General features: G+C 59.3%; 3 protein-coding genes across 6 annotated transcripts in view; 1 reads left to right on the top strand and 2 right to left on the bottom strand.

Annotated features, from left to right (window-relative positions):
- Window positions 1–90: 90 nt before the first annotated feature.
- PSPN (persephin) lies at window positions 91–6,636 on the bottom strand. Its single transcript, XM_030545818.1, has 2 exons — window positions 3,049–6,636; window positions 91–1,314 (listed from the first exon to the last, which is right to left on the bottom strand). Exons 1-2 carry the CDS (start codon window positions 3,194–3,196, stop codon window positions 869–871), a joined length of 594 nt encoding a protein of 197 aa, XP_030401678.1. The 5' UTR covers window positions 3,197–6,636; the 3' UTR covers window positions 91–868.
- LOC115642392 (adenylate kinase isoenzyme 1) overlaps window positions 6,408–25,631 on the top strand; it is a 26,308-nt gene continuing 7,084 nt past the window's right edge. Inside the window, exon 1 of one of the 2 annotated variants that reach the window (XM_030545817.1) lies at window positions 6,408–6,637. Coding sequence is in view for 1 of the 2 variants with exons in the window: in XM_030545815.1 (XP_030401675.1) it covers window positions 24,895–24,940 (46 nt within the window). In the remaining variant the exon portion in view is untranslated. Of the gene's footprint in view, window positions 6,638–24,871; window positions 24,941–25,631 lie in introns of those variants that run through there. The other variant, XM_030545815.1, reaches the window with a different exon arrangement.
- On the bottom strand, window positions 9,704–24,823 carry GTF2F1 (general transcription factor IIF subunit 1). Of its 3 annotated transcripts, XM_030545800.1 has the most exons (15): window positions 24,724–24,823; window positions 22,315–22,376; window positions 21,897–21,943; window positions 21,115–21,187; window positions 20,322–20,515; window positions 19,771–19,941; window positions 18,963–19,138; window positions 18,385–18,529; window positions 18,069–18,133; window positions 17,402–17,521; window positions 16,671–16,744; window positions 11,908–11,967; window positions 11,138–11,276; window positions 10,699–10,825; window positions 9,704–10,318 (listed from the first exon to the last, which is right to left on the bottom strand). In XM_030545800.1, the coding sequence occupies exons 2-15, from the start codon at window positions 22,324–22,326 to the stop codon at window positions 10,114–10,116; spliced, it is 1,608 nt and encodes a 535-aa protein (XP_030401660.1). In that variant the 5' UTR covers window positions 22,327–22,376; window positions 24,724–24,823; the 3' UTR covers window positions 9,704–10,113. The 3 variants fall into 3 exon arrangements, 2 of the variants coding, with proteins under 2 accessions (XP_030401660.1, XP_030401661.1); XM_030545801.1 differs by lacking the exon at window positions 11,908–11,967; XR_003998191.1 differs by lacking the exons at window positions 9,704–10,318; window positions 10,699–10,825 and having other exon boundaries at window positions 11,238–11,276; window positions 11,908–16,271.

The raw sequence follows: 25,631 nt of genomic DNA, 5'->3' as shown, positions 1-25,631 counted from the left end.
CAGAAGTTATTAATCATTTTTGTTACAGGGCCAAAAGGCCAGCCGCAAACGGCACCATTGTGGTCCGCCTAAGGGACGACCCTGGGCTCGCTCAAAGGGAGTAATCCTTGCCCATCTGTCCCACAAAATAGCCACACGTCTTTTGATTAGTTACATGGTTTTTATTAGTCTGAAACCACCATGTACATTTCAGCCGTTCCCAAGACATGCCTGAAAACGAGCAAACAAATACAATCCCCGACTCTCTACTAGCGGAAAGAAGCAAATAAATTAAAAAGGGATTCTAACAAGCTCAGGTAGGGAGGTGGCAGGAATGAGATCCCTGGCCCTCCCTGCCCTTAGCGGAAGATACCAAATAAATAAATAACTTAGGAATCCATAAATATCTCTTGTATCATCCAGCTGTCCCCCTGCACCTGCGTGTAGATGAGCCATGCACGCCTCCTCCAGGCAGGTTCTCAGTCTCTGATCCTCCAAGGTATTTAGGCTCCTGACTCCCATTGGAAGTTAGGAGCCTAAATGCCTTTGAGGTTCCAGGCCTTAGCAAACAAGCTAGCATCTCAGTAATGCAAAGAAACAGGGTGGGACTGGCGGCTGAGTGGAAGAAGTGGGTTGGCCTGGTATTGTGAAGTGAACGCCATTGTTGTTTTGATTGACTCCCCGGTAGTGGTAGTAGCAGTTCCCTTCTCCCACCCCTAGAGGGTGCCCTTCAAGGGGCATAAGTCATGGCCCCCATTCTGTGGGATCTGTGGGGTGGAGTTTGGTCTTCTCTCAGGCTACGGGTTCTAGGGTGTGGGAGGAAGAAACACTGACTGCTTTAACACTGGAGCTACGCACACCCTGCTGACATACCCTCCCGCCAGCAGCATCAGCCCACGCAGGAGCAGGCAGAAGCCGAGAGCTTCTCCACCTCGTGCCACTGGTGGCTGTTGTCTAGGAAGGCCACGTCCTCGTAGTGCGTTGGCCGGCAGCAGGGGTCGCCAACGATCTTCTCATCGCCCAGGGCCGGGATCTCGCTCTTCTGGAGCAGCATGGAGAGCGTCAGGTCGTGGTTGGTGCGGGCCTTGGGGCAGCTCCCGCTGCAATACTTGAACAGGATGGTCTCCTCGGAGTCGTAGCCCAGGGCCAGATCCTTGACGCGCAGCAGCAAACTCCGCAGTCGGCACTCCTGCTCCTCTGGCTGCTCCCACAAGCGGCTGCCAGCCAGCAGCCTCCGTTTTTGACGGCGCTTGGCCGGCCCGGGGGAGGCGTAGGGCAGCAGGTTTCTAGGGTCATCCGGGATGTGCAGGGAAGGTCCCTTTGGCATGTGCGTCTCTGAAAGAGAGAGAGAGAGAGATCACACCAAACTAGGGAGGGCTGCTGAAGGCACGGACCAGACCTGGAATCCCAAGTGCAATTCCACCTACCACCTCCTTGAGCAGGGAAGAGGGGAGCCCCTTTATGGCTCAGACTGCACCTGCTGTGATACACCACCACTGGGCAAAGAGGGGAGAATCCCGTCTGCCATTGCGCATCTCAGCTACGGTGCTAAGTTCTCGACAAACTCAGCCCCAGGGAGATGGAGACGCTTTGCAGGGAGCTCAGAGGAGAGCGGCGGCAGCAGCAGCAATCCAGTGGCTGCAGGGACTGAGTTAGAGGCGAAGGCTCCTGGGTGACAGAGCTTGGCCGAATAGCCACCACGAAGGGACAAGGACGATCCTGGGATAGAGGAGCGAAGGTGATCTCGGCTGGCTGGCTGTGGAGCTAGAGAGGCTGGCGGAGTCTTTTAAAGTTAAGAAGCGATGCTGAGTGTTTTGCACTGTCCAGTTTTAAGCGGCTCAAACCATTGGGGATGCCAGTGATTCTACAGGAGGCTACTCGGACCCTGCATGCAGCGATCCTGCGGTGGATGCAGCTGGAGAAGTCAGGAGGGGAAGACAGGATCCATTATACCCACGCTACTAGCCCAGGATCCCCCCTGTGCTGTATCAGAGCAAGCCAGAGAGTCCCGTATCCTGCCCCATTGGTTCCAACCAGTGGGTGTCTGGATCCATATCCCCCCCTCGTTCACACCACCTGTAGCTCTCCTGCATCCAATCAGAGCAACAGCCCATCGCACTTTGGTCTCTTGACTCCAACCATGACCTGTGCTAGATGCTTTGGAGGAAGAGACTAAATCCACAATGGCTGGTGGTTTAATAATTGGCCTGTGAGTGTGTGGGTGGGGGGGAGGGAAGGGAGGTCCCTTCCTGACCGCCACTGTTGTTGCTTATCTCAAGCCCTGAAGCATGAGGATTGATGGACTTTGTCCAGCTAATTGAGTGATGCCATTGATAGTGAACTGAGGGATGGGTTTAACCCCCTCTCCCCCTGCACAGATCTACCCAGACATTTATTCCATGCTCATCCCTTGCAGTATCTGAGTGCCTGCGGAGTGCGGCCGCCTAGGGAGTGAGTGGATTTATAGCTGTAATTTCCCTCCTATCTACCAGACGCTACGTTACATCTAGCGTGTGCAGGTCTTTCTGCTGGTCCGACGGCTGGGGTTAGAGCAGAGTCGCTCAGTCTAATCCAGTAATTTTATGTATATACCCTCCTGCCATGCCACTAGCTAATCTCTTAGCAGGGATTGAATGGCCCTGGGGGACTGAACCTGCCGGGGGAAAATTCATCCCTCTGCTACCCACTCTCCCGTGTGAGCGCAGAGGGTGTACTTGGTAGTTAGGACACTAGGTCACTAAGACCAGATTCAATTCCCGCTTCCACCACAGATTCCCCGTATGACCTTAGCCGTCCCGTGCCTCAGTTTCCTCACGTGTGCAATGGGGATCATAGTGCTGCCCAGCCTCCCAGGCATTGTGGGGATAAATATACTCACACGTGGGAGGTGCCCAGATGCCGCGGTGCTAGGGGTGCCGGATAAATGCCAGGCATAACTTGGTCTCCAAGGCTTGAGGCCGGTTTCCCTTAGCCCAGAAATCACTGGGGTTGGGGAGAGAACAGTACAAAGCAGGAGCCTGCCCTCCCGGCACTGCCCAGCCTGGGAATAGCACCAAAAGCGTTGCATACCTAGGAGCCCCCAGAGCAGGTCCCCGATGCTGGTACCCGGCTGTGGCTCTTCCATCAGCAGGGGCCTCTTGCCTTCCACTGGCTGGGAGACAGTGGGTCTGACCAGGAGGAGGAGCGAGATGCTGCAGAGGAGCTGGGATGAGTCCATCCTTCCCCAATTAAGCCGGGTTGGCTTCTGAAAGGAAGGTGGCTCATCTCTTAATTTATATCCTCCTTGGGATGGCCCGGGGGGTTGGCAAGGCCAGCGTTAACTCTTCGTAACCCTTGAAACATTCCATGCTGGGCCAAATGCCAGGCGGGTGGAAGGAGACTCACTCCCAGCAGAGTCTCTGGCGTTGGTATCTTGATCCCTGCATGCGAGCCGGTCTCTCTCCTGCCGTCGGGACAGAGGCTTTGCCTCTGGACGGTACAATGCTTGCGGGCTGAGCTGGCTCGGCGAGGAACAGCAGCCGCGAAGTGCACTCAGCAAAGGTAGATTGAACCCGCTCAAGTCACTCCGGCCCCAGGGTATTGGACTGAAAGCGACAATGGAGTGGTGGGGTTTGGGGAGCTGGGATGGGGTTAAACCCTCCTCCTCCTCTCCCCGTCTGAAAGGGTTAACCAAAAATCTTGGGGGGAAAAAAAAAGCCCAGGATACTTGAATGGAAATTCCTGGACTTGATTACACCCAGATCTGCTGTGCAAATCCCTCGGGGGGGAGGGGGGAGACAGAAAGGGGATTGTACATAAATTACAGGGTCGCAGCAGGGGTGGGCTGGGGTAACACGCTGAGCCGGCTGGTAACAGACTGCTAGTAAAGTGTGAGTGCGCCTGGCCAGCCAGGCTGCCCGGGCCTGTGTCTGTCTGGCGAGACGGCCGGAAAGGGGGGATTCCTGGCCCTGGTGGATGGGATGGAGCCGGGATTTACTGGGCTTGACTTGGTTCCACGCTGCGGGTCAGGCAGGTTTCCCTCTCCCGGCTGTGCGAGGCAGCAGTGCTCAGCTGGCTTGAACTTCTCCCTTCCCCACAGTGCAGCTCGGGGCAGTCACCACGGCCCACCCTCCCATTGTGGGCCTAGAGGAGGCAGTGCGGGGCAGCGGTCTCCCTCGGCCAGATTTCCTCCCCCGAGCACTTTGCCTTCTCCCCCATCTCTCCCTGATTCGGGGGCAGACCCTGGAAGGCCTGTGCAGCGGTTCCCGAGAAGTCACTGCAGCTCCCCCTGCCCTGTGGACTGCTGGCAGAATCAGGCCCTCAGCTCCCGGTGCCAGATAAAGAGGAGAGGAAGAGATGGGTGGAAGCCCCTGTTAGGCACCCAAACCCCTTTGACCCTAAGAGCTGGGGGCGCTGGATTGAGCCCTCGGGGTGACAGGTAGCCGGACATTGGAAGGGGCCCATTTTTCAGGCCAGGCCCCAAAGTGGCTTTGGATGGGAAGCTAGAAGGTGGCTTGGGGCCGTACAGCCCAAGGCTGGAGGCTGCCTAGCACTGGTGCCGGCTGTTCCCCGGAACCGACAGCTCGCTGCGTGTGGCAGCCTCGGCCAAGCGGAGAGCAGGTCACTTCCCCAGAGCTGTGCGCCCTGCTCCATGTAGACGCATCTTCCGTAAACTCCGGAGCCAGCCCAGCCTCGGGGAGCAGGGGCTCGAGGGCTTTCCCCTCTGCTTCTGTCTCCCCCCAGCACAGCCTGGGGCTGAATCAGAGAGAAAATCCCCCTTATGTCACCTGCCCCATCCCCGGTGCCTATGCCGTGGCCTGCATGGCACTCAGCAACTGGGCTCCCCCATGCCACAGCCTCTAATGCTTCCTGGCTCTGCTCGATTTCCTTTGCCATCCTCTGCCCAGGCTTGGCCCTCGCACCCCAGTACCCCTCATCCCGCTTGGGGTTCCCACAGCCCTCAGACCAGCTGCTTGGACCCCCAGTTCAAAGCTTAAATCTCTCTGGTGTTAGAAAGCTCCTGCTCCTCTCAGGGAGATTTGGGTGACATGTTAGGGAAACCTTTCTAACTTGCAGGGCTGCAGGATCTCCATCATTGGAGGGGTTCCAGAACAGGTTGGATGGACACTTGTCAGGGATGGCCTAGGTTCACCCGGTCCTGCCTCAGCGCCGGGGGGGGGAGCTGGATGGCTCGAGGGCCCATCCAGCCCACTGTTTTTAGGATTCTTGTCTGACCCATGTAGTCAAATAAGGGAAGTGTCTGCCTGGGTCACTCGCCCAGCTCTGGGTGGAGCACGGCAGACTGCTGGCCAGCGGGCAACTGCAGACTGCGATTACAGGGCTGTAGTGGAAGGAGCGGCTGGGATTTTGGCCAGACACCAGCTCTGCAGGAAGAGTCTGGAGTCTTTAATGCGCACACGTGCTCAGCCGGCCTCTGCTGCTCCCGCAGCAGCAACCCCCCGAGGGCTTCCTAGCCCCGGCCTGAGCCAGCCGTGCCTCCTGCACCCCAGAGCAGCAGAGTCTGGGCCGACACAGGACAGTGCTCCATGCGCAGCTCCCATCCCACTCCCCAAATCCAGCGCTGACGGAGACTCCTGCTGGAAAATCCTAGAGGTTTCTAGCACGTGTCCCCCTTAACTAGCAGCCACAGGGCCTGTCATCTCCGCGCCACGGCTGGCAGCTGGACACACTCCCCTCCAAGTTCAGCTCTGAGTGGATGCTGCTTAGCTCAAGATCTACCACAGAGCCCAGAGTGAGTGGGTAGGTCAGGGCCATGGGGAATCTCCATCATGCTCCGGCTGTGGGGCAGGTAGGAGCCCCGGGACTGGCGCTCAGCTGCTTCCACTTGTGCTGGCGTTCCGGGAATGCCGAGGGAAAGGTCAGCGAAGGAGGAAGAAGAATTTGGGGGCGGAGGGGAAGAGCAGCCGTCTGGTTCCCGGCTTAGGCCTGCCGCGTATGGAACGGGCTGCGGCAGGGGATTGCACGCAGCGTCACAGGCCCCGAGGATAAATCAGCACTGGTGCTGACAGGAGAGCGCCCGGCGCCGTCTGGGACTGGGGCCGGGCAAGCACATTCCTTCCACTCCTTCCTCCAGCGGCCGTGCCAATGGCAAGCAGGGCGGCAAAACCAGGCCCTGCCAGGCTGGAGGGGAAACACCCCTGAGGAGAGGGGGTTGTCTGGACACCTGGGTTCTAGTCCTGGCTCTAGGAGGGAATGGTTGGAAGAGAGGGAGTCAGGACACCTGGGTTCTCTTCCCAGCACCAAAGGGAAGTGGGGTCTAGTGGTTCCTAGTCTGTGACTTCCTCCCTCCTCAATCTTTCACAGGGCTCTGGTTTTCAGAGTCCAGCCTTCCCCCCGCTGCTGCCTCCCCCCCACAGCCCCACCGCATCTAGCGCTGCCATTAACAATAAAGCATTTTGAACCCCTGAAAAACTAGACCCAGGTGAGGAAGAGGGACACTCTGGGAGGGCCAGGCTTGTTATGTAATGAGGGGCTTGTACTTTGACTAGACGTCCCCTCGGGGCTGACTCCTGGGAGACCGCTCCCCCCCGTGGCTGGCCCAAAAGCCGGTGGAACTTACTGCTACTAGATCCAGGCCCGGCCGCGGGCCTCACCTTGTACAGAGCCAGAAGCGGAATTCAGCGCATCCCAGCCACTCTCTGACACCTTGGAGCCAAAGGTATTTAACTCCCATTAGTCTGGACTCAGGGCCCATGGCGATGGGGCCAGGTAACTCTGTGGAGGGGCTGTAATGGATACCTGCACCAAGAAATAAATACCCTGTGGGGGGTGGGGGTAGGGACCTTGCCAGCTGCTGGGACACAGAACAGGGCCAAGGCCAGTGCCAGCCCCAGCCCCTGAGCTATTCAGTAACACCCCACACACAGCCACTCAGTGGCCATGTGGGGCCAGAACCTCAAAGGTATTTAGGCACCTAATTCTGGGAGCTAGGCACCTAAATCTCTTTGAGGAGCCAGGTCTCAGCCTTTGAGTCCTGGCTGAACGAGCTGGGCTGCTAACATGGGGTAGGGGGGTGGGGCTGGGAACTAGGTGCAGAGGCATGGGGAGGGGGGCAGCCGGCAGCCAGATGCATCAGCTATCTCTGCCCACCCCACTGGAGGTGCCGCAGGTGTTACGGCCTGGCCTGTCCCAGCGGGTTATTTTTAGCAGGGAGATCTGATGGGCCAGATGCCCGCGCCGCAGTGCCCCCCCAGCCAGCAGGGCTAATGAGAGCAGCATGTGGGGAAAGGCGAGAGCAATGTGAGGAATGTCGGGGCCTGCGCCAAGGGCAGCCGGACTCATCGGGATAAATCACCGCTGGGTTTTCCTTTACGTGGAGCTGGCTGCAGCAGGGAGGGCGGTAGCCCCATGAACGTGGTTAATGGCACTCTGCAATGCTTGGCTGGAGGGGCGCACAGGGGTCCGGCCGCCGCAGCCTTCTGGCCAGGAGCATCATTAGACAGAGTGGGGAAACTGAGGCACCAGAGCATCATCATGGCAGAGCCAGGACTGGGACCCTGATTTCCAGCCCCCCCACCCCCTCTAACCACTCAGCTTCACACACTCCCTGAGCTGGTGACAACCCAGGAGTCCCCCAAGCTGACCCCCCATCCAGGGCCTGTCACAGGGTGTAGGGCAGGCCCCAGTCCATGGTAAATGGGGCAGGATTCACTGCCCCACACCTGCTCTGCCATTGTTGGCTGGGGCCATTTACAGTGGGATCAAGGGGGCAGCTGGCTTTCCCGTAGGCCCAACCCCCCTGGGGCTCCCTCTCTTCCCCCAGCACGAGCTGGGCAATCACCTTAAGGCTAGAGCTGCAGCCCTCCTACCCTTTGCTCTGCCTTCCTGGCTAGGCACCCACCCCGAGCTTTCAGAGCAGTGCTCCCTGCCCCACAGACTCAGGGGCCCCCTGCCAGGCCAGGTTCTGTTAACTGCCAGCCCCCTGGGTGGAATGGGATGGCTGTGCCCACAACCCAAGCCCAGGCTCCTTTCAGGCTGGCCCAGCCCAGCTGAGGGCTGCTAGCCCCTGGTGGAACAGCCTCTGCTTTTGCCCACAGCAAGGGGGTGTAGGGGGAACTAAATGAGAGGGGGAGTCCAGGACCAGTGCTGGTTCTGATCCAGCCCCAGGGTCGGGGTGGGGAAGAAATGGGACAGGGGTAGCGCCTCCAGCCTGCCCCTAGGCAGGGAATGGGACCAGCTCTAGGGGGCAGGGAATGGGACCTTTCATAGAGTCAGAGAAGATTAAGTTGGAAGGGACCAACCCAACTGAATCATCCCAGCCAGGACTTCATCAAGCCAGGCCTCTAAAACCTCCAAGGAAGGAGATTCCACCACCTCACCAGGGAACCCCTTCCAGTGCTGCACCACCCTCCTTTCCCAGCTCAGCCGTGCCACCCGTGTGGGCTATTCTACCAGCACCTCCTGGCGTTGGGGTTAGGGCTGCAGTCCTGGAACAGGTCCTGATACAAGGGGCTTTTGCTCCTCTCTGGCAGCCAGAACCCACCAAGCCACCTTCATCAACCAGGGCAGGTGCCTCTGTGCTGAATCCCAACCCAGCATTTGAGGCCCACGCTGGCCAGTGACACAGCCCTTGGGTGCCCCGTGCTGCGGACTTGGTCAGCAGAACTCGCCAAGCAGAGACATGGTGAAGGAGCTGATAAATCACCCAGCGCCTCCACAGGCTCAGCTGGCCTGAACAGAGTCTCCACAGCCTCCCACCTGGGGCAAAGCCTGGAGGTTTTCCTGAGGAGCAGAGGAAAAATAATAAATAGCAGGCAGGGCACGGCTGGCTGGGAATTGTTCTTTCTCGGGACGATAAATCAAGGCCGGTGGCTCCAAGACTTTTCCACGTCGGCTCAGCTCTTAATCCACTGGAAAAACAGCTCAGGCAGGCTACAGCCTGCACTCTGCACCTGGGGGGGAATGTTAAGATGCGCCCCCTCCCCAGGCCAAGGTTCAGTCCAGGTGGAGGAGCAGCTGCCTTGGGCTGTTTTGCCCAGATGTCACCAGCTCGAGTCCTGCATGGCTCAGCAGCGAGTAGAAGTTGTTTCACACGTGAGTACAAGTTGGCTGGATCTCAGCTGGCTTCCCTGGGGGGGCAGGTGGCCAGGAACTGTTCCTGCAGGTGGTTCCCCCTTGCTGGCTGAGAGCAAGCTTCTTTCAGAAGCTAGGCATGCTGGCGGCAGGACTGCGGGTTTCAGAAATACAGCTGCCTCTGGGGTGGGACTCAGCACCACAGGTCAAGGATTAGGGTCAGCCAGGACATCAGCGCTGGCCAAGGATGCTCCCCAGCAGAGTTGGCCCACGCAGCCCATGGGGGATGCATGCACAGGGCCTGGCCCTCCATGGCGAGGGCTCAGCCGAGGTTGGATGAAGTCACCCCGGGCCTGGATTCCACGCTCGGCTTCACCATAAAAGGTGGCGGCGCTGGGCCAGGCCGGTGCCCACGTGTCCCCCCAGCTGGGGAACGGCGAGCGGCTGGAATGCTCGCCCAAACCGCACAACATGGCTGGGGAATTAATCCCGGCATCTCAGGCATCCCTCAGAGCAGCCACTTCCAGGGGCAGTGGGGGGAGACGGACACAGGGCTGGCTGAGCAGCAGAGGCCCTGCCCCTGGCTGGACTCCAAGCGCTAGGGAATCACCCCTGCTATGGGGCAGGCAGTCAGCGCAAGCCCCTCTCAGAGCAGGACCCCACCCCATGCAGCACGTGCCCTCAGCGAGCAATAAGTCATCCCTGACGCAGGTCAGAGCCACGAAGAGCCACCCGTTTATTGTAACAAGAGAGCAGGACAGCCGCTGGTCCCACCTTGGGAGAGACAGAAACAACCCTTTTGAGGGCACCACACAGGCTCCCTGGGGGGCAGGGCTCAGGGAGCACCCAAGGGAGGCAGGGGCCCCAGGGACTGCCCCAAGCGAGAGCTCTCAGGGGAGTAAGAGGGACATACCACGAAGCAGCCACAGCTGGGCTGTGGAGGGATATGGGTTGAGGTCCTTTGGGGAGCAGGACCCCATGGGCCAGATCTCCTCACAGCTGACATGGGGGCCCAGGCTCTTACAGCAGGAAGGTTTTGAACCCAGGAAGGAGGATGACCTTTGCCCTTTGGGCCTGAGTGGGGGGAGGGGATAGGGGAGTGGCCTACCCAGGCCCCACCTCTCACTCCTTCAGGAAGAAGTGCATCTTGTCATTGATCATCTTGCGCTCGGGGTTGAGGCGCTTGAGGATCTGGGCCAGCACATTCACCGTCTGCTCGCTGCTCAGCCCCGTCTTCTTGGTCTGGAACTTCTTCAGCAGGTCCTTGGTGGTCATGGGCTTGCGGGTCAGGTAGCGGCGCACGGCCTCTTCCGTCAGCTGCACGTCACTGCGGGGGCAGAACAGGGCCTGAGCAGGGGGCGCCCAGGGAGGCTCTGGGCTCATGGGTGCCGAACGGGACGCCCACAGGCACCACCCAGCGAGGCAGGGGCAGGGGCCAGCTCTGTCCCCAAACGAGCCAGTCAGAGGCCATGCGCTGGCTCCCCTCCTGCCCCAAAGGCTCTTCCATCCGCCACTCCTGCCCCTGGGACCAGCCAACCCCAGCACTTGGCAGCAGCCCCACCCACCTCCAAGGGACTGGCCTCATTCCGCAGGCTGAAAAGCCCCACCCACCCCATGGGATTGGCCAATGGGCCTTGATCCCACAGGCTGAAAAGCCCCATCCACCCCCAAGGGATTGGCCAATGGACCCCGCCCCCGGTCACTCACCCACTGCTGGGGGTGGACTTGCCCGACTGTGGCTGGGGAGTGGACTTGCCCGAGGTCGTCTGAGGTCCCGAGTCCAATTTCAGCCTCTTGGCCGTCGGGAGGTCACCGGATCCCGACTGCCGCTTCCCTGCGCCGAGATGGAGCAGCTCAGTGCCCTGGCCAGACCCCGTCCCCAGTTCTCACCGACAGACGCTCTGCTCCTCCTGCTGGCGAGGTCGGGAACCAGGCCAGATGGGGGTCTCCCCAGCCCCCTCCTTCCCTGCCTTCAACAGCTGGACCCCTGGGCAGCTGGTGTAAGGGCTGGGTGAGCTGCAGGGGACGCTGCCCCCTGCTGGCATTTGTGACTGTTCCAACATCTGGCCTGGAAGCCCCAGCCCAGAGGCCGATGCCCTAGCGGTGCCCAATGCTGCCAGCCCCCCTCCCGCCCCCCAGCCCTTACCTTGCTCCAGCTTGCTGGCTGCAGCTCGCAGCGTGGAGGATGTGCTGCCTGCATCCACGGTGGGCGTCCCTGGGCGGCTGTTCCCCCGGGAGCTGCTGGCCGACCCCTTTCGCTCCTTCTTGGGTGGAGTTTTCCTCCTCTAGGTGTTGGGTGAGAAGAGGAGCCGGCATTGGGCATCGTCCTGAGATGCACCTAGTGCACCCCACACTGAGCCAAGCCAGGGCATGGGGGGCTGCGCAGAGGAACAACCGGGCATCCCCACCTCCTAGCATCCTCCACACTTGATGTGTCATCTCCATGACAGCCCAGAGGCAAGGGGAGATGACCCCCGGCTCTGGGTGAAAACCGAGGGGAGGGCTAGCGACTCACAGTGGAATCGGCTCCCCAGGGGTTTGGCCAGGGCAGCAGGGTCACTGCCCCCTTATCCCGAAAAGGGCCGGGATCAAGGCCGCAGTGGTGGGTCTTAGCCAAAAGGCAGCCTGTCCAGCAGTGCTGGAGGGGACAGTGCGCCAACTCCGCATCCTGGGAAGGGATCCCCCCTCCAGATATCCAAGTCCATCGAGCCAGAGCCAAGCACGGGACCCCTCTGGGGCGAGAGGGGAATTGGAGCCTTGGGCTCTCTGCTGAGGCCTCCAGTTGGGGAATGGTCAGCAAGATGGGGGAGCCCTATCCCACCAGGAGCTGGGCTGAGAACACCCCCAGCTCGGCACACACAGGCCAGAAGGGAAGTTAGCTCTCGGCCAGCTGCCTGGGGAGAAAAGGTTACTCACCCTGTGCAGTAACCGGGGGTCTCCGAGATGTGGGTCCCTACGGGTGCCGCCTCCCTGCGCCTAGGATCAGAGATTTTCCATAGCAGCGCCCGTTTGGGCCACACACGCGCTCCCTCTTCTCAACCGGCCTTGGTTCCTTCTATGCCGCAGAGCCCATGGCCGAACTCTGAAGCAGAGGGAAGAGGGCGAGCAGTGGAGCACGCCCAGGGACACCCGTCTCGAAGAACCTCAGCTACCGCACAGGGCGAGTCGTGTCCCTGGGGGTGCTGCACTTTAGGTGACAGGAGAACGCTGGAAGGCTAGGGCTTCGGGGCTGGATTTGTTCGCGACGATCACATGGACAGTCCTAGTGAGCACCTGCTGTAGTGACTCGCACTATGGCATCATGCTCCGGGAACGTGTGCGCCGACGCCCAGGGCACTGCTTTACCAATGTCTGTGATTGGCGCATGGGTCGGGAAAGCTAGAGGTGTGGAAATGGATCGTGTGCAGTGCCTTCGGGGGCAAACCACACTGATGACAGCAAAGGTGAATGCAGTCGGAAGCCTGTTGTGAAAGTCTTTGTGTAGGTACGGCTGAGCTCTGATCTTTCTGCAATAGGAAGGAATCATGGTGGTGACTTTCTGAAAGGGTTAGTCCTTGGGAGGTCAGAGGCAAGCGCCCGTCTAGCGTGTGGAACGTTTAGTTCTACGTGGTTCAGGGACAACAATGGCTGGCAAACAGGCCAATTCAGGGGCAGTGAGGAAGGTATTTTAGGAAGTAACTTTGGGTGAGGTCTCAACGAAACTATCTTTGAAGATTATATTGAGAGGGGGTAATGAGAAACATCTGTCAGTGAAGACAGGCAATGAAGAAGCAAGTAGGTCATCATGGGCTCCAAGGAGCGTCCAGTCAGGCATCGCATGACTAGGTTAAGGACCCAAGGTGCAGTGGGATCTCATACTTCAAGGCAGAGATTTCAAATTCCTCCGAGAAACCGTCTTGTTCCAGGGTGGGTGAACACCAAATGACTAGCGACCTTGCGGTGGAAGGCCGGGATGGCTGCAAGATCCATTTGGATTGAACTTGAGGACAGCCCTGGCCCTTTTCGTTCTCAGATGCAGTCCAGTACCAGTGACAAGGGAGAGGTTCTAGGTGAAACACTGTCACACCAGGTCTGGAATCTTGTCCATTCACACGGGTAAGATTGGCTTGGGGAGAGATTTGTTTAAGCTGTGTCTGTGTGGGACGTATTCTGTCCGGAGCCACACCTGTGCACCTAGCATGTTTTACAACACTGGTGGGCACTGCCATATGCCCTGGTAGTCGTCTACATGTTCTGGCTGATGCTTGTGGACTGGTTTGGTACTCTGGAGATCAAATTGGCTAGGGTGGCAACTCTGTGTGTTGGTCAGAAGGCTCTGGCCTCCACTGCAGCATGGTAGGGCCCAATGAACTCTGGATGCAGTACAGGCGTCAGTGGTGATTTTTGAGTGTTGATTTGAATGCCTAGTTCTCTGTGTAGCCAGGACTGCGTTGTCTCAAGAGGGGGCTTTGAGAAGGCAACTGGACACATATGGGAATATCATAATAGCCTGTTGGCAGAGGTGCACCACACCACAAGGAGCTTGGAGAACACCCTGGGTGCCAGAAGCCCAAGGGAAACACTTTGTACTGGCCAGGATCCAAGCCCAGAACAAATCTGAGGAATCTCTAGGAGATGGTGTATGGGAACGTGAAAACATGCGTCTTGGAGGTCGAGATCAATCCCCTGGTCCAGTGTTGCGATTATTGTTGCTAACGTGACCATCCTGAATCGTTGTTGTTGAATGTTCTGAAGTCTAGGACTGGGTCTCCACCCACTGCTCTTTTTTGAGATGAGGGAATACTTGGAATAAAAGCCTCACTTGCGGTGTTGGAGCAGAACTGGTTCTACAGCCCCCGAGTGGATTATTTCTTCCTGCAGAAGGTGTCGGGGGGGGTGGACATGGGTGGATTGGAGGGAGGGAGAGAAATTGCATTGAGTATCTGTTAGTGACCATTTCTAATACCCACTTGTCCAAGGTGACACTGGGTAGAACGGGGTCAGGCAGTCGCCAAAGGGATGGATGTTTTCTGGTGGTCACAGCACATGGATCCGGGGGAGGCACCTTGGAGCCTCAACCCAATATTCTGTTGTGAGATGGGTTGGTGAGATGTACATGACTATGTCGGGGGCAGTTACATTTGGGAGGTGTCGGTCATTTCCGGGTCGTAGTGTCGTTGAGGTGGGGGAAATGCAGAGGTTCGAGATCTCGAGGTAGTGTGGTATCTATTCTGCCGTCTCCTTGGCATTGGTGTGGAGACACGTAATGCTCTCAGCAACTCTCTTGCATCTCGGATGGAGCGGAAATAGTCATCGGTCTTGTCGGCGAATAAGTTGGAGCCTTCAAAGGGAAAATTCTCCACTGTAGCTTGTATGTACTTCGGGAGTCCCGAAAGACGTAGCCAAGATACTCGCCTCATGACCGCCGCTGTTGCTATGGAGCGGGCAGCCGTGTCTGCTGCATCAAGGGATGCTTGCAGTGCCGTCCTGGCCAGCAGCTGGCCCTCTGTCACGACTGCCTGGAATTGTTTTCTTTTGTCCTCTGGGATATATTGAATAAATTCGTTCAGTTTTGAATAGTTTGTGTGGTTATACCTTGACATGAACGCCTCGTAATTGGCAATTCGGAATTGGAGAGCTGCCGAGGAGTGTGCTTTACGGCCCAGCAAATCTAGTTTCTTCCAATCTTTGTCATACGGGTTGTTCAGACGTAGTCTCTCCCTTTCGTTCACCGCCAAGACCACCATTGAATTTGGTGTAGGCAGCGAAGATAAGAACTCCATGTCCTTTGAGGGGACAAAATACTTCTTCTCAGCCCTCTTACAGGTGGGAGGGATCGTGGCTGGAGTTTGCCAGACCGCTTTAGCTGGGTCTAAGAGGGCCTTAACTATAGGCAGCCCGATCTTGGTTGATGTGGGCAGTATATCCAGAAACATGCACCGCGACTCTCTTGGTTCCTCTAATGGGATGTGGAGAGAATCCGCTATCCGTCTGAACAGCTCCTGACGCTGTCGGAAATCATCATCAGCCGACAACGGCGGAGGCGGCACGCCTGCTTTGGCCGCTGAGGACGACGGTATATTGGGTGCAGGCGCAGCTTCCTGCTCGAGCCTTTCCTCCTGCTCCTTGACAGATTCTCCTTCAGGCTCGGGAGGTCTGGACACTGAAGATGACGAGGAGCACCTTGGTTTCTCCCTCTGGGTATTGGGTGGCCTGGAAGACTGTTGCCTGTAAGCAGCCCATGGATCCCAGCAAGGCCACTGTGGGGGCATAGGCATGAAGGGGGGCATCCACGGGTGTCCATACCAGGGAGTTGGGTCACCTCTGGGCTCCTGGTACCTACGGCGGGCAGAAGAGTCAAGTTGTGCCGCACCTCGACGCAAAGAGCAGCTGCATGAAGGCACAGAATAAGCATCATTTTCCTCCTCGTCTCCACTGGAGAAGGCGGGGGCAGTCTTGGATGGTGACGGTGAACGGGTGGGTTTGCTGTGTACCATGGCCGTCCCGGTACGGAGCGGTGGAGACTCTGGCGTCTCAGAGACAAATCCGTCTTTTGGGAATCTAAACTCCTGGGGCGTCTTCGGTACCACGGGAGGTAGCTGTGTCGGCGTCGGCGCCGACTGTCTTGTCGGCGCCGACTGTCTTGTCGGCGCCAGGGTTGCTCTGCGTTCCGCTGAATGCCCAGCAGGCGGCGCCACCAAAGTGCCAGGTGCCATGTGGCTGGTCGGCTCCGTCTTTGAGGCTTTGGGCTTTTCCTTGCCTCCGTCATCGGACGGTGCAGTCTTGTCTCGTCTTGCCCTCTTGGGGTCCTTGGACTTACCGGCGTCCACGATACCGGAGGTCCCAGGGGTGTCATAGGTGCTCAGTATTACACCGGTCAGTGCCAAAGCTACCGATCTCGCTGGGGACCTCCTTCTTTTCCTTGGCTCCTGGGTGGGCGAACGTGGGGTTCGTTTTTTAGTGTCTTTTTGTGAGGAATCTGTTGATTTCGTCTTCGTAGCTCGCAGGGAGCGTGGAGCAGCTGGTGCGGACGGTGACCGTTGTCCAGGGGAGGTCCCAGGCCCAGGGTCTGAGGCTGGCTGCAGCAGGCTCTCCTTCATTTGGGGTTTTAGCTTCAGGTCACAGGCTTTCTGACTGCACACCTTAAGGTTAAGGCAGTGTGTGCAATTTTGGGGCAAGTGTGCCTCTCCCAAGCACAGGAGGCAATGGGGGTGCCCGTCGCTGATGGGGATGGCCTCCTGGCAGGAGAGGCACCGTTTGAATCCGGGGGATCCGGGCATAACCCCCTGATTGGAATCAACCTACGGGGGGTAATGACAAGGAAAGGGGAAAAAATAGGTAGTTTTGTTAGAAAGAAGGAAGGAAGATGGTAACCGTAACCAACACTACGAAACGAGAACCAGGGCACTTAAAGATTCGCTAGGAGGTTCAGGCCAAGGGCGGTTTGGCCGCACAGTGCTACGCAGCTGCCACACAGGACGCAAGACGGGAGCACAGGTGTGGCCCAAACGGGCACTGCTACCAAAACCCTGCGATCCTAGGCACAGGGACGCAAACACCTAACGCAGAGCACCCACGGGGACGCTGCTCAAAGACGAGCTAAAGGTTTGGGATCCCGCCAAAGCCCCGAGCATTCAGAGCCCCCAGGCAGGCAACCCAGCCAGGACCCCGCCCTCCCAAAGGACGCGCGTCGGGGTTACCGCCATGAAGAGTGCCGAGGACGCTTCGCTGTCGATGTCGCTCTCCTCGGAGGTCTCCGACTCATCGCTGCTGTCTGCAACACATGGTGTGGGCGGGGTCAGAGCAAGCCCCTCCCCTCTAAATCACCTGTCAATCTCCAGCCCCATGGGGTGCTCGGGGTCAGAGTTCTCTCTCTTTCTGCCCTCCCATGGCCCCTGGCTCCAGCCACCCCGGGGCTCTTCGCTCAGCACACTCAGTCTAGCCAGAGACCTGAACCAGAAGCCTTGGGCTGTGAGGTGGGGGAGGAGTTCCAGGCACAGCCCCACCCCAGTGAGGGGAACTCCCCCCACTTGGGTCAGCTGGCACAGCATCAACTGAGGGTGGGATGTGGGGCAGAGCAGGGAGGAGTCCTGTCCCCTCTGCAGCTCCCTTTGGAGGAGGCAGCTTGGTAGATACCGGCGCTCTAAGGATTAACGAGCAGGGATTCTCAAAGTGATTTCATAGCTCCTTCCCGAGACCCTCCCATGGGGGCTCAGCCCCAGCCCTGCCGGGGGGGGGGGGGGGAGAGGAGAGTGACCAAGGGGCTTGAGTGAGTGAGTGGCAGTTAGGGAAAGAACCCAGGAGACCTAGTCCCGCCCCACCCCCCCCAGCTCTATCCCTTAGAGCTCAGTGCCAATCTGATGACCCAGCAGCAGAGACCACCCCCCCGGCCCCCCGTGGTACAGCCCCCTCCCACCCCCAAAACACTCACCCTTTTTCTTCTTCTTCTCCTGAGGGGTGGGGGCCTTCTTCTCCTCTTCCTCCTCCTCCTTCTCCTCGGCAGGCTTCTCCTCCTCGCTCTCCTCGCTGCTCTCGCTCGCCTCGTCGATCCCTGGGCAGCCAACCGACAGCGGGCTCAGGGCAGGAAGGAGCCATTTTGCAGCCAGGATTTGATGCCCATGGAGCAGTGAGCTCCCCCATTGCCAGGCCGACCGAGCGATCGTACTGCGTGTTCCCAACCCAGGGCCCCGCGGCCCCGTTCTTACCCTGCAGCCCCTCCCGCAAGGGCACAAGTGCTGAACAGCCAACAACCTCCCCCTGCCCCCAAGCCAGTTCAGGAGCAAGGTGCTGCCAGGTTAGGGGGTGGGAAGCGGGGGCCGGAAGCCCCGTGTTCCACGAGGCACTGGGGCAGCACAACCCAAGCCAGTTATTTCACCTGCCAGTTTTCTATTTAAGCAACCGGATTTTTGCACGGAGAACGGACGCTTTTTGCAGAACAGGGTTGAACACCCGATTCTCCACCGGAAAGCAGCCTCAACGGAGAATTTCCAACCAGTCGCGAAGGTACCAAGGGCCCCGCTGAGGTCTGATAGGTGCCGGTGCCGCCGCTGCCACTAGGTCTCAGCGGTTCCAACTGGGGCCCTGTATCTGCTATGTACCTTTGGGACCGTCCTCTTCCTTCGTCACCTTGGGCTTCCCCACTGCTGCCTCCTCCTGCGAACTGCTGCAAGACACAAGAAGGAGCTGATGGGGGACAGCCTGGCACAAAGGGGATGGGGGAGGGAACCTGCCTCCGCCAAGACTAACTGTGCAGGGCACAGCTGAGATCTACGTTCCCAGGACAGGTGGGGAATAGAACATGCTGCTTAATGGGCACAGGCACCACCAGGTGAGGAGCTGCGTGGAGCTGAGCCAGGCACCCTGTCCCAGCGGGGAGGGGCGGAGCAGGCCTCGCCCCTAATGCCCCATCCTTACCTGGACCCATCCGACATGTAATCCACTTCCTGCCCCTCAAAGTCTCCGTCGTCGCTGTCCTCAAAGGCCTCGTCGTCCGAGCCCTTTTTCTTCTTCTTCTTCCTGGTCAGCGGGGTTTTCTTCTGGGGCTTGGCCGCCTTCTCCCCTGCAGCATTAGGGGAAACAGCCCGCGGCTGGCTCAGTGGCAGGACCTGGGGGGGAGGTGACAGCCACAGGCCCAGCAAGAGGGGCTGTGGGGTTAGAGGGAGGGACCGAGAACCAGGACACCAAGGTTCTGCATGGGGACTCGTGACAGGCTGCAGGCTCTCAGAGGGGTAGCGCCACGCTTCGAAGGCACAGGGGTCAGATGCTGGCAGGGCTCATGACACTGGCCTAGGCAGTAGCCAGGTCACCCGTTAGCTGGGACACAGGGCTCCTCTCCCAGGCCATGAGTGAGAAAGGAGACGCTGCACTACGCCCGTGACCCCCAGCAGGGGGCAGCACCGGGCTGAAGGTCCAGGCTAGGGCTGGCTCAGTGACCTCAGACAGGAGGGGGGCTGGAGGTCCCAGGGCTGGCTCAGTCCCCAGGGGCCCCTCACCATCAGCGTCACTCAGCTCGCTCTCATCTGAGCTCATCTCCAGGTCGTCCTCCAGGTCGTGGATCTTCAGCTCGCTGCTCCTCTTCTTCGTCTTCTCCTTCTCCTCCTCCTCGTCATCCTGGTCCTTCCGCCGCCGCTGCTGCATGATGGTGAAGTGGTTCAGCACCTTGTTCCGCCTGGGAGGGAGAGGGCAGGGGGTTAGACCCCCTCCACGGCCTGACCCCGCCGTAGGGGAGAGGGGCTCTGCTGGGACGGGGTGAAACCCCAGCCCTATGGGGCTGCTGTTGGGATTGCAAGGGGGTGGGGAGAAGGGACCCCCCCAAACCCGTATAATCCACAGGGAAAGGAGCAGGCTCCCTGGTTCCAGACTAGAAGGAGGGTGCCGGACCCAGAAAGGCCGGTGCTGAGCTCCACGCCTGCCCTGCTGGAAGTGGCAGAGAGAGGGCCAGAGGAGGCCTCTAGCAGCAGCTGGGCCTGCACCAGTCGGTTGGCTGGTGACACAAGGGGACTCCTTACCCCATGACGCTGTGCAGGTCACAAGGAGCCCCGGCTGCAGCATGTGTCATACCCAGACACTGCACCCCCAGCCCGTCCTCCAGCTCTGAGCTGCCAGGAGCACAGACCTTCCTGTGTCAGCCAATCCCAGGGACAATCCCCGTTTGGGTCTAGTGGGTAGAACAGGGGGCCTGGCAGCCAGGACTCCTGGGTCCTAGTCCCCCTGTAGGGAGGGGCGTGGGGTCTTGTGGGTTAGAGAGTGCCAGGACTCCTGTTGACAGCAGGACAGGGGCAGCCCGTGCCCCTCACTCACCGCTCCCACTCCTCCTCCGCCTCCTCGGCCGTCAAGGTGCGGTGCTTGGCCACGGGGGTGAAGTTGTACCAGTTGCTGACTGGGAAGGCCTCGAAAGCGCCGTCAGGGCACTGCGTGAAGATGTAGTAGGAGGCGTTCTCGGTCACGCCACCCTTCTTCACCCCTTTGAACCTGGACACGAGGGAAGGGAGAGCTGGATTCAGGGGGGCACCCAGGATCTGGTCCGATTGCCCAGCAGTTGGGGCTGGAAGCCAGGACCCTGGGTAGGGAGCGGAAACCAGTGGTAAAAGCAAGGGGACTGGGGAGGCAGGAATCCCTCCAAGCCAGGAGTGGAGCCTGGGAGTGATGTCTAGTGGTCAGAGCAGGGACAGAGTGACCTAGGATTCCTGGGTTCTTCTTCTGCCCCGTGGCATGGGGTTAGGGCCACATCCTAACCCCCCCACTCCAAAGCAGGCTGCTGGCCAGCACAGCTGGGGCTTGGAGGGCAGGCTGGAGGGGCTCCTGTGTTTGGACCCAGTGCTCACGGTTCGGCCCCTGGGACTCCCACTCACTTGCGCCCAGCTTTGCCGTTGACCTTGAGGATCCAGGGCTGGTCCTCAGGCTTGAACTCCCGCAGGACGATGCCGTACTTCTTGCGGCGTGCCTCCTCCCGCAGCTTGCGGTTGAACTCGCTGCCGGCCCCCGACTCCGGCATCTCCTCTTCCTGGTAGATCTTCTTGTTGCTGAGATCTCGCTCCATTTTCGCCTGTGGGAGGGAGCAAAGGAGAATGTCACCTCCCCGGCCCCAGGGAAAGAAAAGTCCCCCAGCTCGGTCGCCTCGCTGCATCTGGTCCCTCAGCGCTGCACGGCAGTGCCCGCTCAGCTCCCTGCGGCACTGATCTAGCGATGGCCATGCCATGACTCAGCCCAGGCCGCCCACAGCTCTGCACACTAAGAGCCAGAGCGAACGCTGGGCTTCAGGGCTGAAACAGAGCCACCTCCTGGGACCCCTCGCCAGGCCCAGAGAACAGCCCTGCACCTGGGGCACTGCGAGAGGGCTCTGCAGTATCAGGGATCGATCAGTGCAAAGGATGGGGCCTAGATGGACCCTGATGTGTTCCCCAGCATGGCAGGGAAGCAAGAGGCTGCCCTGTGGCCCACTGCATTATGGGGGACGCTGTGCCCAGCATTTCTAGCCTTGTTGGCAGGCCCGGCCCCAGATGCAGTCACAACTATCGATCCATCCGGAGTCCAGCACCTGGCTCGAGTGGCCAGGCCATCAGCATAGAGGGAGCTCCGGCACCTGGCAGTGCCTCCAAGCAGCTGGCAGGCTGCCCTTGCTGTGTGGGGCTAGGGGGCACCTACCTGGTGCCAGGTGGTGAAGTTGACTTTGTCAGCGGCGTTGAAGGCCATGATGTTGTACTTCTTGGGGGTGTTTCTGCAGCAAGAGGAGGGCAGACACCTGAGCGGCCAGCAGCTCCAGCTCGAGGAGCAAGTGACATCCCCACGCTGCAAGTCTGGCACTATGCTAAGCGCACCCGGGCTACTGCTGCCAGCGTGCCTCAGCCCTGCCTGGCCCCCCCTCCCTGGGGCATTTGGCCCCCAGGCCCCATTCAGGCCCCCGTCTCTGTACTGAACCCACCACAGGGTCCAGTAGGAGCCAGCGGTTTATACGATACAACAGGCGGCATGGCTCAATTCCCTGCCCTGTGCTACTGGGTGATCTTGGGCAAACCACAGTCCCGCTCCGTGCCTCAGTTTCCCTTCCCCACCCTTTATCTATTTAAACTGCAAGCTCTTCAGGGCAGACGCCATGAAGGTCTGGGACAAAGGGCCCTGATCTCAATTGGGGAGTCACCATACTACGCCAAATATACATGGCCTCAGGCTCAGCAGGAAGCATGGCGTTTAGATCAATCAAAAAAGAGGCTGGACAACCAGGGAGACGGGCTGAGACCTACAACTTGGTTCATCCGTTGTCAGAGAACAGTGACCTGAGCTTGACTTGACCTAGCAATGCAAGGGACACTCCCCCACCTCCGCTCTCAACTCTGGCATCTTAAACTGTGGTTTTCTGTTTTCCCCAGGGAGATAAGCTTTCAGCAAGTAAGCTGAGAGGGCTGGCAAATCTGAGAGAACGGACTCACTTGGGTACTCGCACCACATACTCTGTAACGGACTGGTTACTCGTGCCCTGGGGAGAGAACAAAGATTGAGGTTTCATTTCAGGGGTGTGCGTTACCCAAGGGCTAGTCAGGGAGTCCCCCTCCCCAATCACAGCCGGGGACACAGGAGATGCTTAAGGCTAGCTGGGGAGAAATTAACAAGGGCTCTCTGTCCTCTTGCTTCACGGCATTCGCTGGGGTCAGGAAGGGATTTTCACATAAGAGAAGAGTTGGCAGGCGATGAAGGGTTAGCAGCTTCCTCTGGGGCACTCAAGACAAGTCACTCAGAGACTGGATCCTGAACTAGATGGGCGTATCAGTCTAGGCCAAGGAGACAGGGCATATTTCCCAAACCTATGATGACTCCAGGTTTGGGAAACAGAGGAAACTGAGAACTTACCAGGGAGGTCATTTTGGCAGCAATGGGGCTGCGTGAGTCCACCTGGGCTTCCAGGAAAGGATCTAAGACAGAAACAAAAAGTCAGTGCTTCCAGCAGGTTAGCAGAGCAAGAACTGGCAAAAACCCGCGTGGGGTTGGGAAGGGGAGCCAGGAGAATCAAAAATCCTCAAGCAGAGACAAGGAGAAGCTGATGCAAGCAGGGAACTTTGGGGATAAGAACAGACGGCCAGAAACTCCGTTGGCGAAGCCGTGCTAGAGCAAGGGGTTGGGAGCCAGGACTCCTGGGTTCTGTTCCCAGCGCTGGGAGCAGAGTGGAGTCTGCTGGTTGGTGCTGGGAATGATATTGGACAAAGGTATAAAGCCAAGACACAATACTGAACCTGTCTCATGTGCCCAGTTCTACGGCCCCCTCCCACGGGTGAGTTGGCCTGGCCCTCCCCTAGGGTGCTTCCTTCCAGGCCCTAGGAGGGTTAAATTGCATGCAGAGGCCTTGAATGACATCCAGTATTTTAAAGAAGTCCCCTGACAATCACCACATACGGTAACTCCTCACTTAACGTTGTAGTTAGATTCCTGAAAAATGCGACTTTAAGCGAAACGATGTTAAGCAAATCCAATTTCCCCAAAAGAATTAATGTTAATGGGGGGGTTAGGTTCCAGGGAATTTTTTTTCACCAGACAAAAAACTATATATATTATATGTATATATACACACACTCACACATTCACACACAGAAGCAGAGTATATGTTTTAAACAAACAATTTAATACTGTTCACAGCTATGATGATTGTGAAGCTTGGCTGAGGTGGTGGAGTCAGAGGGTGGGACATTTCCCAGGGAATGCCTGGCTGCTCAATGATGAACTAGCCCTCAGCTGAGCCCTCAAGGGTTAACTAATTGTTGTTAACGTAGCCTCACACTCTACAAGGCAGCAGGAGGGGAGGGGAGGGGAGACAGCATGGCAGAGACAGACACACCCCTTGTGTGCAGGAGAGAGAGAGATGCACACTGCTCCTTTAAGTAAACTGACCCACTCTTAAGCGCATTGTCTTTTTAAGCAGATCAGGAAGTTGAGAGAGCAGTTGCTGCCCAGGCTGTCTCTGTCTCTCTCCCACCTGTCCCCACCCTGCTCTATATGGAGAAGAAGGGGTAAGTGGGGTGTAGCAGCAGGGGGGAAGGGGACACCCTGACAGCCCCCCACCTTTCCCTCCCTCCTGCACAGCAAGCAGGAGGCTGGGGAGCAGCTCCAAGGCAGAGGGCAAGAGCAGCACATGGCAGTGGGGGGAGGGGTAGCTGCATTCGCAAGCCTGCTGGCAGCTGTTGCACAGGGAACTTAGGGGAGCTGATGGGGGGGCTGCCGGTCCACCCTGGTTCCAAGCCCCCACCAGCTAGCAGCAACAGGCTGCTCTTCCTGCAAGCAGTGGACAAAGCAGGCAGAGACCAAAGACATTAGAAAGGATCATTGCAAAACTTTAAACGAGCATGTTCCCTAACTGATCAGCAACCTAACCAGAACGACTTTAAGTGTTCTCAAGAAGCAATGGGCTTAAACTGCAGCAAGGGAGGTTTAGGTTGGACATTAGGAAAAAGTTCCTAACTGTCAGGGTGGTTAAACACTGGAATAAATTGCCTAGGGAGGTTGTGGAATCTCCATCTCTGGAGATATTTAAGAGTAGGTTAGATAAATGTCTATTGGGGATGGTCTGGACAGTATTTGGTCCTGCCATGAGGGCAGGGGACTGGACTCGATGACCTCTCGAGGTCCCTTCCACTCCTAGAGTCTATGAGTCTAAGTGAGGAGTTATTGCACCTCTGATGCTCCCCCCCCAGAGCCCCCTCCTTGCCCAGCACCCCCCACAGCACCCCATGGCTCAGCCTCTCCCCCTCGCTCTGCCCCACCACACACCCCGCTCTCCACTCCACAGCCTGGCAACCAGCAGGCATCCCCCCCAGCCACAGCTCCCCACCCCCATCATCCCAAGCCCCAGACCTCTTGCTCCACTCAGCGCCCTTCTCAGTACCAACCTTCCTCACCACCCCCCCATCCTCAGTGACCCTTACCCCCAGCCCCTCTCCCTCAGTGACCCCACTCCCCCAGCCTCCCTCTCCCACCCCAGTGACCCTTACCCCCAGCCCCTCCCCCCCAGTGACCCCACTCCCCCAGCCCCTCTCCCCCACCCCAGTGACCCTTACCCCCAGCCCCTCCCCCCCAGTGACCCCACTCCCCCAGCCTCCCTCCCCCACCCCAGTGACCCTTACCCCCAGCCCCTCCCCCAGTGACCCCACTCCCCCAGCCTCCCTCCCCTACCCCAGTGACCCTTACCCCCAGCCCCTCCCCCACCCCAGTGACCCCACTCCCCCAGCCCCCCGTGACCCTCCCCCCAGCCCCCCGTGACCTTTACCCCACCTGCCACGCACGGGCCGCGGCCTCTCCGGACGCTGCCCCGCGCCAAGCGCCCCGTCCAGGCCAATCACAGAGCGGCTGCCTGCGCGTGCGCCGCATACTGCGCATGACCGGAAGCCGGAGCTCCCTCGCTCCCTGCGCATGGCCGGAAGTAGGACTCCCTTTTTGGTTGCCATGGCAATCTGCACGGCCGTGCCCCGCCCCCGGGAAAAGGGGCGAGGTTACCCCCACGACGGCCTTCATGGGGGAGGGTAGATGGGGGGACACGGGCCTGTCCCCCTGGGGGTGGGGGAGGGGGAGACACGGGGCCTGTTGCCCCCCGGGGTGGGGGAGGGGAGGACATGGGGCCTGTCCCCGTGGGGGGGAGGGGGGACACGGGGCCTGTCCCCGTGGGGGTGGGAGGATGAGGGGGGGACACGGGGCCTGTCTCCCTGGGGGTGGGGGAGGGGGAGACACGGGGCCTGTCCCCGGGGTGGGGGAGGGGGAGACACGGGGCCTGTCCCCCTGGGGGTGGGGGAGGGGGAGACACGGGGCCTGTTGCCCCCCAGGGTGGGGGAGGGGAGAACACGGGGCCTGTCCCCGTGGGGGGGAGAGGGGACACGGGGCCTGTCCCCGTGGGGGTGGGAGGATGAGGGGGGGACACGGGGCCTGTCCCCGTGGGGGGGAGGGGGGACACGGGGCCTGTCCCCGTGGGGGTGGGAGGATGAGGGGAGACACGGGGCCTGTCCCCGTGGGGGGGAAGGGGGACACGGGGCCTGTCTCCCTGGGGGTGGGGGAGGGGGAGACACGGGGCCTGTCTCCCTGGGGGTGGGGGAGGGGGAGACACGGGGCCTGTCCCTGTGGGGGGGAGGGGGGACACGAGGCCTGTCTCCCTGGGGGTGGGGGAGGGGGAGACACGGGGCCTGTCCCCG

This window comes from Gopherus evgoodei, unplaced genomic scaffold (genome assembly GCF_007399415.2).
Source record: "Gopherus evgoodei ecotype Sinaloan lineage unplaced genomic scaffold, rGopEvg1_v1.p scaffold_40_arrow_ctg1, whole genome shotgun sequence".
Lineage (NCBI taxonomy): Eukaryota > Metazoa > Chordata > Testudines > Testudinidae > Gopherus > Gopherus evgoodei.
The sequence above is the reverse complement of the archived record's forward strand: the minus strand, read 5'-3'. Positions and strand labels throughout refer to the sequence as shown.